This window comes from Penaeus monodon, chromosome 7, assembly GCF_015228065.2.
Source record: "Penaeus monodon isolate SGIC_2016 chromosome 7, NSTDA_Pmon_1, whole genome shotgun sequence".
In the NCBI taxonomy this organism is placed as follows: domain Eukaryota; kingdom Metazoa; phylum Arthropoda; class Malacostraca; order Decapoda; family Penaeidae; genus Penaeus; species Penaeus monodon.
Genome location: NC_051392.1, coordinates 44407165 through 44421310, shown reverse-complemented (window position 1 = coordinate 44421310; position 14146 = coordinate 44407165). Strand labels below are relative to the sequence as shown.

Here is a 14146-nt window from a genome sequence, read left to right as displayed (position 1 = left end):
GCGCTGTAAGGATGGTCCGTACCCTGCAGCTGCCAGAAGAGTATGATCGTGGTCCTGGCCCGCGATTTCTTTGTTGACGCGTTGGTCAACCAGCAGCTGCAAATCTTACGTCAGCATGCACACCCTGAGGGACCTGCAGTGGCCGCTGGCGAGGGCCTTGGAGTACGAGTCCTTCCTGAAGGCAACCAGTGGCCTAGGGGCCAGCTGCTCAGCCCCCGCCATGACTCCGCGGCCGGAAGCTACAGTGGAGAAGTAGCAAAAAATGAGGAAGGTGAGCCCGAACTTTTCAAGGCTTGTGTTGGGGCTGCTGTGGAAGGGCACAGACCGTAGTTTGGTGTCGGAGGGAGCGGAGAACACATCCTCCAACCGGACGGATTCTGATGCCTTTCCAGCACTGCTGCAGGACTGGGCAGGTAATGGCACCATCCGAGTGCGATGTCCTAAGCCGAAAGGAAGTGGTACAGGCGGAAAACTCGGACAGGCTGTAGAAGTGCACCGAAAACCAGCCGCTCCTCAGGTTCCTGGCCCCGACTTGGGTAAGCTGGCCGTCGAACCAGCACGATTGCAGGTGGAGGGCTCAATAGATGGAAGCCATGCCGCCTACAATGGACACTGGTTCTGAGAAGACCCTAAGTACGGCCTGATATGTTTGGCCACAATGTCGACTTCCAGATGCACCACAGAGACTGTGTAGGGTCACGGGGCATTGTGTGCACTCAAGGGGCCCAGTGGAGGCTGCGTATTGGCGTGGGCAGCATGTGCAAGCGGCTGCCGGTGTATGTGGCCGAGCTGGACGAAGCAACTGTTTGCTGGGCCTTGACTACCTGACGCAGAGTAATGGCGTGTGTCGACCTGGACGGAAGCTGTGAGGTGCACAGTGACGATGTGCCACCTGCGTCCAGTGTGTTGGCCTATGCAGAGTAAGTTACGGCTAAACGACTGCACCTTGCCCCTAGGACAAGTCTAGAATCCTGTTTCGACTGTCAAGAGTGATGGCGTGGAGTAGAGGGCCTCATGGAGCCCATTCAAAACCTGCAGCTGGCTGATGGCGTAGCGGTTGGGCGGAGCCCTTGTTTGGACAGGGGAGGGGTTAGTTACAGTGTTGGATAGCCTAACTTCTCCAATCAGGAACCTGAAGGGGTGCCAGCTGGTGCAAAGCTGGGCACTTGGAGGAAGTGGAGCGTCCCATAAAGAGTCGTTCGGGGGAGCGAGGAGTTGGTTTGTGTGGGGCTGTTTGCCTGACTTCCTCGAGGCACTTGGCGCACCGGCTGTGGCGTTACCATGGGCCGGAAGCTACTCCTGGCCATGGTGAAAAAGAAGATGAGTGAACCCCATAGCGGCGATGAGGAACGTGGACGACGCTGACCGAGATGAGGACGAGCCTTTGGACGGTGAGGGGCGATGCAACAGACGTCAATGGTGAGCCATGAGCCGGTCTTAAGCAGGAGATTACCCCTCTAGGTGCCAACTGCCAATCTACCGCTGCCCACTACCTCCTCCGAGTCGACCCCAGCGAGAGCGAAGAAAGCCCGCATGAATAAAAAGATTTTTGTGTTTCTGAGAACTGATTTACAACGACGTTACTTTTGTTTGAAAAGAATTTTTGTTTGTTCCTTGATGCTAATTTTTATTTAAATTTTCTGTAGTTTTGTTTCAGGTTAGGGTATGTCCAGAGCAGGACGGGTTGTCTGCTTGATATGGGGGGATCGAGTGGCTACGAAACAACAGTGGGTCCTTTGTCTCTGGTGCGAAACATGTGTTACCATGAAAAGTGATGACCTGGGCATGTGTTAACCTGAAGGGACCCTGGCAAACATGACGCAACTACACTGGCTGTGAGCGGAGGAGGGAGGAACAGCCAGGGGAGACCATTTTGGAGGCTGGCTCCTGTGAAGACCTGGTGTGTGCCTTTGTGACCCTGATCACTTTGTGTTGCCCTGTTTATAAAGCTGTATCATGCATTGTGACATGCTGGTTTCCCCCTGTACTGTGCCCATAGAAAAGTGTACAGGTACATAACTTGTTGTAAATAAAGGAAAGACTGTCATTTTGTGTTTATTTCGTGCCCTGCCTGCCACTTGGTGTTTCCCCTCGTGGTGTTCTGGGACGCTGTGGTGCTTGGTGCCTCTTGGAGCTGTTCACAGTGTTCACGACCCTGTGGATAACACGCCGTCTGCCTAGCCTGCCTTGTGTTGGTGGCAGAGAGACGAGGCGGTCGGCGTAACAATATATATATATATATATATATATAATATATATATATATATATATATATAAAGAAAAAAGGGGGAAATTAGAAAAGGAAAATGATGACGATATATATAACATAGGAATAATAATAATAATAATAATAATAATAATAATAATAATAATAATGATAATAATGATAATAATGATAATAATAATAATAATAATAATAATAATAATAATAATAATAATAATAATAATAATAATAATAATAATAATAATAACTGTAATGATAATCATAATAATAATAAAATATAATGAATCCTCTTCAGTCACCCATAAGAATCCATTTTCTACAATACCCTCTGTCGTTGCCATGACAACTAATCCCAAACATAAACAAAAGCACGAGAGAACAGGTGCATGATCCTCTTATAATGAATGAAATTCTTGGTTTTTAATCTGAACCAGGTATTTTTTGTGCTTTGCTGATGTCTTTAGAGAAGATGGGTTTGCTGTGGGGTATTGTATCAACAGAATATATAATGTGAGTGTTTGTATGTGGTATGGTTTCGAATGTACGTAGTTTGTGATTGAAATGGTGTCAATGCGGTAATATCAGATTTACTGAACAAGCTTTTCGTCAGATTACGTTACATATTAATGAAGGATAAAGTAATTGTGTTAATGAGGGAGATTAGTAAACTTACCTCTTAAAGAACAAATACATGTACCCTAACAGAATGAAAGAGCAACGTCAGTATTGTTTTTTGCTATGCAGTACTCTTTTGGTGTTTTCAAGTAAATTAATGATCTATTTCTAACATTCATCTATCAAAGGTGGGAATGGACATACAATATAATCCATATAGTTGAAAAATTGCCATGCTGATATGGTATTGTAACATAATGTGAATTTTGTATTGTAGCATAATAAAGATTTATTAGAAATATGTTTTTGCTGATTACTTTACTGGCAAATCATGCAGAAACTCTTCCACTATATTTTTTCAAAGTTGAAAGAAATCATTCTGATCAGGAATTTAAAGAACTAGAATAGGTGAGATCCCAGCAAGGTTAATCAGGTTTGTCAACAAACTGCTGCTTGGGCAGGGCGGCAGAGGGCAAGAGCCTAAGGTAGACAGGGATTTTACGTTGTCAAAAATTGAAGCAAAGATACTGATTTGGCTTAACTCTTTATGCTGAGATGGCATAATTTGCTTGCTAGGTTCAATGTGATTTTAGTTTCTTAATAGTGCTTACACATAGATGGCTCCACAAGTGCTTAGTCATCAAGGAGTGAACTACTAGTCCTACATACCTCACCTGTTTTTTTATTTTTTATTTTTTATTGCAATTGTATTTTAAATAATACTATAGTAATTATAATGTCATTAATGATAATTTTGATAAAAATAATGGCATTGAAACTGATACCATTAGAAAAGGAAATATTTTTCCCAGGCAAGATTTACTTTCTGGACATTTTGCCTAAACTCTGATTTACCCAAAGTTTTTAAGGAGTTTTGCCAAATGATCAAGGTCATCTGGCCCAACTTGCAAAAACAAATCACCTAATTTTTTTTGTGTATCTATATTATTGTTACATGCTATTACTTCATATATACTACTTTGACTTTTATATAGTTGTTTCTCAAGATATATTTCAGGGTTACAGTTCTGTTAGAGAATTTGAGTTTATTACAGATAATGGTGGGGGAATATTGTAAGCAAATATTTCACTAAAATGCACATACACTTGGAGATTAATCTGTCAGAATGTGGATGCCCATCTGTATAGGATTCATGTTGAACAAATTGTCAAGATTTTGATTATTATTGAACCTATTTGATGACTGTAATTATATTCCATGAGTGTTAGGATGAAAGTTTCCAATACAAATATGGATGATTACCAGTCCTATTTTACATAGAGATTATCACGACTTCTTCCCAAGCACCAAACAAATCTACAATCTAAGAATATTACCCATGCCTTTCTCTTTGCCAATATTCTTTTTCTTTTTTCAGGTAGTACAAGATATCATGAAGAGGTAGAATGAATTTGCCAGCAAAGCGCCGTGGCCTTTCACCTGAGGGACGTCAGATCAGAGAGCGACATCAGGGATCACTCACGATTGGGCTCCAGGGCATCACAGTACATCCAACAGAGCGCAGTAGGTTTTTTTTTGTTTTTTTTATTATTTTTATTATTATTATTATTATTATTATTATTATTATTATTATTATTATTGTAGTTGTTCTCTTTTTTTCTAACAATTCTATAGTTATTGTTATTATTTTAATATATTATTATTAAGAAAAAACTATGATCATATTATTCCGTATATTGTATATGAGTCTAATCCTTCAAATAATCCATAACACTAAATGTCATTTTAGCATTCATTGTAATTCATAAACAGGTCGAAACCAACGTGATTTCCTGCAAGACAATGTCAGACGGCTGCATGAGATACAAGCTAGATGTAGGGATAGAGAAAATAGCAGAAAACCGCAGCCTCTAAGGGCGACAAGAGAGAGCTCAGCAAGTACCACTTCTTCGCTAAAGCAGGTAAAAAAAACTTAGGAAAGTTCTTTCTTTTACACGCTAATACTGATACATGATTTAAGATTACAGATGACTTTATTTTTATAATGGTTGACTTACATTCATTATTGTTATTCAGATTTTATGGTTACCCTTAGCCTGTTTGTAATAACATTGGATGTTTCATTTTGTGCAATTTCAAAGAAAAAAAAAAGTGCTAATTAAACTGAGTTAGCCAAATGTGATTGCTGCAACACATCTGACAAATAACATTCCATTTATATCAGGTGGAGTGCTTGGCCCCAATCCGCAATGGTTCAGCAAAGCTTGGAAGACGAAGCCCAGGTTCGGAGTGTGAGGGAAGTGCACACTCAGACTACTTCTCACTAACCGATGACCAGATTGAGACTGCGGCAGCACAGCTCAGTGCCCGTCTCCACAATGGGGTGCATCTGCCAGACAGCATTGAGAAGGGAGATGGGAGACATATGCAGGAAAATGGTTTTGGGCATCAGAGCAGAAGTTCAAGTGCCCTGTCCCAGTCGCTTCCAATGCCCACCAACAATTCACTACTGAGGGATGCCCCACCCAGACTGGCAAGATCAGGGAGTCCTGTGATGCTGAGGCCCATCTCATCAGCTCGACATGCCCCTGTTTCCCCCCGGCCCGTCAGTGCAGCTCATCGCCAGAATTCTGGGGCTGGGTTGGAACTCCTCTCAGGATGTGAGTTGAACCATGGAATGAGGAGGATGCGGATGGATAATTTGCTCTCAAAGACAAGGAACCAAAAGCCAGCATGTGAGCTGGACTACAATACACATTATAGAAATATAGAAAATCAGCACAAGTTATTACTCGATAACTCAGACATGCTTAGTCTCTATGGCTATGGTGAGGGAAGTAATGGCACAGACACACAAAGATCTGCAACAAGGACAGCCTTGAACACTGCAGGAAGTGGTTCCAAAACATCAAAATTGGTGCGTGCTCGTAGTTTTGATAGAGATGCCCTTTCCAGGAAAAGTGCAGCAGGGGGACAAACAGAAAAGTCAGCAAAATCTTCCACAAAGTCAGATCAAAGGGCAATCAGCTCACCATCTCCACAACTGAAGAAACGCTTCTCAAAATCCATTGGTAATCTGTCCCATGCCGCCCCATCCTCAAATTCAGGGCAGAGTGGTCAGAGTCGTAGTGGCAGTCCGAGCAAAATGAGAAGTGAATCTGGTAATTACAGTGTCAGGCAGTCAGAGCAATCTCCACCAAGCCGTGTTTTGTCAAGTGTTCAAAGCATCCAGCGAAGCAAGAGCAACTTGGACTCACCTAGAACATTTGAAGCTTCCACTGATGGTGCAAGTGAAGTTCCACCATTAGATAATAGTTCAGACCTTGTTAGCCAGTACTTAGAAAACGAATCAAGAATTAAGTCTGCAGCCACAAGTGCGATACTCAACAGAACAGCTTCAAGTGGTGCGCTGAACCTCAATTCAACCATGACATCAGACTGCAACTTCAACATCAGTGAACCAGACCAGTCTGTGTCTTGCAATTCTGCAATGGAGAATCTCCACCTGGACTTGCGACCTGATAGCCAAGTTGATGGTGATATGAGGATACAGAACAACAACCCAAGTAGTCAGATGGAAGAGTCTACCTATGAATACCATCCAGAGGTCTATATGAAGCCTTACAATGACATAGTTGAGAATGACCATGTGAGTGAAGCTGTGTTTCCACAGGAGGAAGCCAAATCTTCCACGCCAGTGCCAAATGAGCCCCAAGATTTGCCTAGTGTTAGTTCTATACCAAAGCTTTTGAAGGTGAGAAATTGGAACAAATATGCCTGTGAACCATTATATGCTTAATTTTTTGTATGATTTTGTTGTGATAGTTACTTTCCATTACTTTGTATAGACATATTCATATACTTGTTATTGTGAATATCTGAATAAATGTTGTTTTACCTTCACACTAGCCGAAAAGAGAGCAGCATGGTCAGCCGTCAAGTCCATCAACTTTACGAAGATCTCAGTCCATGAAGAACATTCGCCAGCGACAGGGAGAGCCTCCTTCAAGTTACAAGAGAGGGAAATTGCCCAAGTAAATTTTCTGAATTACTGTTTTAGTTATACGACTTGATGATTGTATTAGAGTGCAGTTTCAAGCATTTTCTTGTGAGATCTCAAATTTTTCATTACCTGACTTGCAAGAGAATCGTGAATATTAGTCTTATTCTTGATAGGATTTTCCGGGTGTTTTGCAATAACATATCTATTTTCCCTCCCTTATTATACTCACTGTCATTCTTACTTTCCTTTACCCCTTCATTTCTGTATATCAACACATCCAGTGAGAGAATTATTGAAATTAAAGGTGAAACACATTATGGAAGTGAAATGATTCCTCACTCCCTAACATTTCTTCTGCAGATATCTCTTAGCCCGGAAAGAGGAGGAGAAGAGGTTAGCTGAGATTGCTCGGTCGGTCGACCCAGAGTGTCCGCCTGGCCATGCTCCACTTCCTGACCATGAGCGGCGCAACACCCTCCACCTGCTACGCAAGAGTGAGTTGGTTCCTTGTTTCAGTATGAATTGCAGATTTTAAAAATTCTGAAGAGTTTTGTGTTGGTTTCTTGGGGGAAAAATGTTTTTTTTGTAATCCTTTGACAGAGTTCATTATCTTTAATCCTGTATTGATGATCTCTGTCAGTATCCTTTTGATGATTAATGATCACATTTTAAGAACATTGTATTCCTTATGCAGTACTGAACTCTATCAGTACAGAATTCTAGATGTTTGAGTGATAATTGTTTGATGAAGAAGAGTATTCTAACTGATAATTCTTGTTTCAAGGTCAAGCAGAGGTAATGCGTGAGCTCTCCTCCCTGCCTGTGGCCCAAGACACTCTTAGGGTGAAGAAAAGGAGACAAGATCTAGAAGACAAACTTATGCAGATTGAAGATGGTCTGCGCATCTTTTCACAGCCGAAAGTGTATGTTATGAATGATGACTGAGAAGAGGAAAAAAGAATGTGCATTATAATAACATGAGTAAGTTTGTTTTAGTCAGGAATAGAGTGAGTATCAGTGAGTAAAAGCGTGCAAGCTTACGAGTAATGTTTTCCTGCCAAGCTGTGTCTTTTGATTCACACTATTCAGGTATGTTAAGTGTCTTGTGAATAATCTGTCTGGATATTTTGAATACAGGATTTATAATGTGTCCATCATCCTTTTTATTAATGTATCACCATTAATATAGCATCATCCATCCCTTTTATTTACTTTAAAGAGGTATGCATAATCAGCAATTATGATTTTATCATGAGGATAAGTGATCTATTCTATTCAGTTATTATGTGAGCAGTATTAAAAAGGATATTTGAATTACTAATAAGAAAATTATATGAAAGTTTTCTGTTGATCATGAACTTTTCAAAAGATATGGTCTTAAATCATTTTTTGTTAAAGAGGAAAAATAAATTTCCTATTTTGTCATATTGAATAGGTGAAGGGTCACAGGTTAAAAGGGTTATCGTGTATATGTGCCTTTTGTATGAAGGAAGTGGTTGCTTAACTAATACTGATGTGCCATATTTACTAATATATACTTGGGGAAGTGGCATTTTAAATGGATTAAAAAAGAAAAAAAATCTGAAAAAAATACATGGTAATCCATTGACACTGAGAGCATGTATGTATGTACTATGGTTTTGTTTTACTAGTTTTGTTTGCATATAGATGGCTTCAGATGTGCTCTGCCACCAAGATTTATATTTTTTCTGAAAATTGAAGGAACAAGGCAAAAATATGTGATCAGGTAGGTATTCATCTTGGCAACTAGGTGCTTGTGAAGCCATATATATGTAAACAAAATGAAAAATGTACTCATTGTCAAAAGTTAAAGGTCTTATACCATTCATGGCATGTACCTCTAAAGAAACTTCAAAGACTGATTTGTACTTTTTTTCTTGTACAGGTCAGGTACCTCTAAATTCACATATACCCTAAAAACAACCAAAATAGTATGTGTGGAAAAAAGGAAATTGTGAGAAAATGGGAGCTGGATTTGCAGTAACAGTTCATTGAAAATCATTCATTGTGTGCTATTACTGAGTACTCTTTGTATTTCAGTAGCCAAGCAATGCATGCCCAAGATATAAGCAATTCAGTTTTGCATCTCATTCTCCCTTGGAAGGGCTAGAATACCTGCTCATTTGGTGACTGCCTTGGTCCCCAGCCATGCATGCTACCCCTAGAACCTAAGTGGTCATCTTAGAACCGAGAGTGGATATATCATGAAAGGGAGACCTAGATGCACAAAGGAATCTGCTTAATTATTGAAGCAAGTTTTTTCCAGTAAATGTTGAACAATGCAAAAGCAACTTTTGAAGGAAATTTAAGGTGATAGTTCTCCTCAGTATTGAAATCATGATAAATTCAGTAAATAAAAAAAAGACATTAAAATTACGGAAAGAAATTAAAATGATCCTAATTGGCTGTGGACATTTGGTAATTATATACCAATGTTAGTAAACTTAATAAGTAACAGGAGGAAAAGGTTAGAAAAGTTTTTCATATCAAGCTTGGATGGGGTATTTATGTATGTTGTTATGTTACAGCTTTGTAGAGAAAAAACAAGTCATAGTTTGAGGGAGGAAGCTTACTGCTTTTATGTATAAACAGAAGGTCCTCACCATTATTATGTGATTTTATGGCAGTGATTCCTTTTTCATTGTCATCTTTTTCTAATATCTAAATTTTTATTTATTATTTCTAATATCTACATTTTTATTTATTATTAAAGTATTAACAAGACTCGTATACCTGTGAATTTCATTGATTTTTTTGTGGAAAACTTGTGAAAGGAGAAAGAATATTTTAACTTTTAAGGGAAGTCAGTAAAAGATGGTTTCTTCTACAGGTTTAGTTTATTATATATTTATTTTCTAAATCATTATGATCAAGAAGAAATCAACTGTGGTGTAGAGCAACATCCAGATTCACAGTAAATAGGTTGCATTTTCATCCAACATGTTTCCATGATGTATCAAAGGTACACATTTCTGGGTAAGGTGAATGCATTTTGTGCCTCACGTCTGATTATAAAGTGTTAGGTCTGCATATGCCTTTTGTATATTTCTTAGTTATAGAACTACATCTATGCAATGTTTTCATAAAAGATGCATTATTTTGTTTCAGAACAAGGGAAAGGAAGGGTAAGCATTAAGTTATGGCTTTAATTTAGTAATGAAAAATAATAAAAAAGAGAAATGGGAGCAGTAAATAACCTGTATATAATAATTTGTATGATATACTCTGCCAAAATTTATAAGTATTTTATAAATTGTTTTACCTGACACAGTCTGCTGCATGGCAGGTTAATTTTAACCCTTTCATGGAGAGCTGCCTCTGCTATATTGGATGTATTATTGAATATATTACTGGGAGCATTAATTAGAAATAAGAAATAAAGAAGACTTTATTTTTAAAGGGCAGATCATATTGAACCCATTTCTAAAACTTTCAATGTATATCACTTTTTCCCCTATTTTATGTTTGATTAATTTTAACATAAACATTTGATAGCACTTTTGCATGCAACCCATGGCAGGGTTAAGGGTATTATGGGAACAACTATCATTTAAGTCCGGTAATGTGCCAGAACTGATGAATTTCAACTAGTTTTGTGGTATAAGAGTTTCAGAGAAGCTGTAAAGGAGGTTTTGTAGAAAAATAGAGTTAATTTTGTTAACATTTTTTTTATGGAAATATGTTAGTGCATATTTTCTTGGAAGATCTTCAGGTAAAAAGCCATTTGTGACTTTCATTGTTTTTTAATTTTTGGAAGTGTGTGGTTTACTGTGTTACAACTGAATATAAAGATAATAGTGACTTTCCACTGCAAGGTGTTAAAATATGAAGAGAGAGTGTTTTATGTTTTGAGAGAGAAGTAAATAAATGATATATGACATTGGTACTCAGTGTATTATTTATATTAATATTTAGTTAGTAAGAAAAAAATACTTCTAAATTTCTAGTATGAATATAATATAATTCTGTAAAAAAAATCCTAATACAGGTATATGCAGCTGATGTGCTAACATATGACAATATTATTTATAGCAAAAACATGCAAATTATTACAGAAATAAGTTTAGATAAGTACAAAATGAAAAGAAAAGTAGAAAAGAGGGAGAATCTCAAATATGGTATCTGTCAGAGCTGAAAGTAGTGTCATTTTCAGATGAGTATTTTAGCATTAGAAAATTATTGTGGTGGTCAAAAGCCTTTTTATACTTTTTCTAAAGTCAATATCAATATCTTTGTGTGGATAGGCAATTTTATTTATTATGGTCATCTATAATAAATATTAATAGCATAAGTGAGTCATACAAATTTTAATAAAAAAAAAGAAAAAAAAATGATAGCAGTGATAATGCAGCAGTAGTGTTAGCAGTATTAGCAGTTTTAGTACCAGTAGTGGTAACAGTAGTGGTATGTTATTAATGATACTGACTGTAACAGTAGTGTTAGTACTACCAGTAACACCACTTATAAAGGTATTAATATCATCTGTAGTGATAGTATTATTGTTGTAATGGTGAGAGTAATAGTAACACTAGCATTAACACAAGCAACAGTGTTAGATATACTGTACATGTTGTAGTGGAATTTGAAACAGCTATTAATGAACTAGCAACAAAAGCAATAATTTTTGTGATAATTAAGTGTGAGATCATTAAGAATTATGTTTAAAATAACTTAACTACTAGTAAATATTGTAGTCTTTAAATATCATAAATTTGATACAATATTACAGAGAATTATTGCTAATTTCTTTGTTACTTTTATAATTGATATCAAGAAGATGGTAAGTATTTAATGTTTATATAACATCTACATGATAATAATTTTCTCTTTGATTTAGGATTCACTATTGTAGCACTCATATCAATTAGTATTTGAAGATTAGAGAAAATCACAATGTCAGTTGCATGTTAAATATAAACGTACTTCCTCTATTGTTTCTCTTGTTATCAGGGCTTTGAATAGTTTTCTCATATGCTCAGCATTTTAAAAATGTATTTTTTATCACAACATAAGTCAGTTTGAGTCTTAAAAAGAATGCAACCAATTTTTGCTGCATGTAAGAAGTAGATGAAGGTTTAACAGTGTATAATTTAGTGAGCAGATAACTGCAATTATAAAATGTAACACCATTTTTATGTAGCTCAAGTTAGTACATTATATATAGAACAAAAAGGAAAATTAAAAATGGTAATATAAATGCTGTAATCAAAAGACCAGATGATACTGGTGAATATAATATAGGTAAATGAATAATTTCTTCTTATATATGTCAATAGCAAGCCATATTAAGGGTCCAATATGCATATATGCATTCAAGATTTTATTATTGATTTTAGATTTTAGAAATTATTTCATAATACCTGAATTTTTTATTCAATGTATTTCTTAAGAAATTATGTATGACTAGATCAATAATTTTTACTGATACTAAAGGGCAGTCCATAAAATTAGTGTTGGAGAAAAGTAATTCCAATATAAATATTTTATAATATAATATTTTTTAATGTAATAACTTATATATGTTATGTGATTTAAGTACTTCTCTTGTGAAAATGGCTTTTATTTTCAGATTATTATTTGAATATCCTTGGTTGTAGGCAATGTGTTTCAGCAGATTAGAAAATGTGCTGAAATAACATTATGTAAGCAAATACACAGTATTTTGTAAAGTTTGTATAATTAATATCCAATGAAAGAGAGAGAGAGAGAGAGAGAGAGAGAGAGAGAGAGAGAGAGAGAGAGAGAAAGAGAAAGAGAAAGAGAAAGAGAAGGAGAGAGAGAAGAGAGAGAGAGAGGAGAGAAAGAGAGAGAGAGAGAGAGAGAGAGAGAGAGAGAGAGAGAGAGAGAGAGAGAGAGAGAGAGAGAGAGAGAGAGAGAGAGAGAGAGAGAGAGAGAGAGGAGAGAGAGAGGAGAGAGAGAGAGAGAGAGAGAGAGAGAGAGAGAGAGAGAGAGAGAGAGAGAGAGAGAGAGAGAGGGAGGCTGATACTGTCTATAGGTGTAAAAAAAATGATAATAACAATTAGCAAAAGCTAGATAACACTTATGAATTGAATATAGAACGACTCTATATTTAATTATAATGATGGCAGATATTACCTGCATTAAGACATAATATAACATAACATGGAGATAGGTTTCGCGTAAATCTCCTTGCTAATTTTCCTTCAAAGCCAATCATATGTTCCAGGACATTTCCCATTTAAAGAAAATGTTTTTGCAAGTTAAAGTCTTTCCTCCCGATGTGCGTTTTGGTGTGCTTTTCTTGACAAGACAACCATAAAACGTTCTCAGATCTGACGTCTTCCTGTGGTTATAACAACAGCAAAGTTGTTATCTGTCACAGAAAACTCGTTCTCAAGAAGCTGGATTGCTTTATATATATATATATATATATATATATATATATATATATATATATATATATATATATATATATATATATACATATATATATATATATATATATATATACATATATATATATATATATATATATACACAATTTTTTCTTCTTCTTCAGCAGCCATTCATTCCACTGCAGGACATAGGTCTCTCTCAATTCACTACTGGTGGCAGTGCCACCCTTGCCTGATTGGATGCCCTTCCTAATCAACCGCTGTGTATGCTACGGCGGTGACTTCCCCCACGACACTCGATTGACTTCTCAAGGCAATATGGCGGGTTAGATTCAGAGAGAAGGGAGGATCGGTTCCGGCAAGGGTGGCGGACGGGCCGCAGCGGGTGGAGCCGAGCAACGCCAAGTGAGTCACCATGATCCCTCGATCGTGTGGCTTTTGCATGGGCATATTAAAGAGATGCACCGCGCCCGGCCCCATGCAATCTCGGCCTCGGCTCTTCCGCGTTACCGGACGGTGACGCGCCCCCATTGTTTGATGCCACGATGCTATGTGCTTGCATGTAGCTTCGTGCCCTCCTAGCCTACTCTTTCCTATACGAATTTTCGGCATTAGGATGACTCTGTGCACACCTTCTGGTGAACTGGACCCCATCTTCGGGCGCGTGCTCGGACGTGGGCAGACCTTTACCTCCCGCAGGGGAGGGTGTGTCTGGGGGGCCTTAGAAGGCCTGCCTTACGGTGTGCATAGAGTTGCCATTCTTTTGTTAGGGACTGGTCTGGCAGACCATCTGATGACTGCCACTCTTTTTCTTTCGAATAGGGCGATAGGCAGGTAGAGCCCCCTTGTCAGGCCTTCAGCCAGGTTCTGTCTAATAGCAGCTGCTAGACAGAACATCAAGCTCCCGTGATAGGAAGTACCTGATAAAGTTAGACTTTCTCCCTCACTGTGATGAAATAGTCTGT

General features: G+C 37.9%; 2 protein-coding genes across 3 annotated transcripts in view; one reads left to right on the top strand and one right to left on the bottom strand.

The window, feature by feature from the left end:
• Nucleotides 1-2581: 2581 nt before the first annotated feature.
• On the top strand, nt 2582-10711 carry LOC119575360. 2 transcript variants are annotated; one of them, XM_037922917.1, is made up of 7 exons: nt 2582-2658; nt 4219-4364; nt 4614-4762; nt 5026-6555; nt 6711-6835; nt 7165-7298; nt 7589-10711. In XM_037922917.1, exons 2-7 carry the CDS (start codon nt 4247-4249, stop codon nt 7747-7749), a joined length of 2217 nt encoding a protein of 738 aa, XP_037778845.1. In that variant the 5' UTR covers nt 2582-2658; nt 4219-4246; the 3' UTR covers nt 7750-10711. The 2 variants fall into 2 exon arrangements, with proteins under 2 accessions (XP_037778845.1, XP_037778844.1); XM_037922916.1 differs by having other exon boundaries at nt 2588-2734.
• A 1204-nt stretch (nt 10712-11915) lies between these two features.
• LOC119575676 (alkylglycerol monooxygenase-like) overlaps nt 11916-14146 on the bottom strand; it is a 20744-nt gene continuing 18513 nt past the window's right edge. Inside the window, exon 4 of the mRNA XM_037923304.1 lies at nt 11916-11930. Coding sequence (XP_037779232.1) covers nt 11916-11930 — 15 coding nt within the window. The remainder of the gene's footprint in view (nt 11931-14146) is intronic.

Bases quoted from the DNA above. Each gene is read 5' to 3' on its own strand.
- LOC119575360 (XM_037922917.1), top strand. From the start codon at position 4,247: ATGAATTTGCCAGCAAAGCGCCGTGGCCTTTCACCTGAGGGACGTCAG. The intron at 6,556-6,710 runs GTGAGAAATTGG...CCTTCACACTAG, and splicing joins CTATACCAAAGCTTTTGAAG to CCGAAAAGAGAGCAGCATGG. The intron at 6,836-7,164 runs GTAAATTTTCTG...TTTCTTCTGCAG, and splicing joins AAGAGAGGGAAATTGCCCAA to ATATCTCTTAGCCCGGAAAG.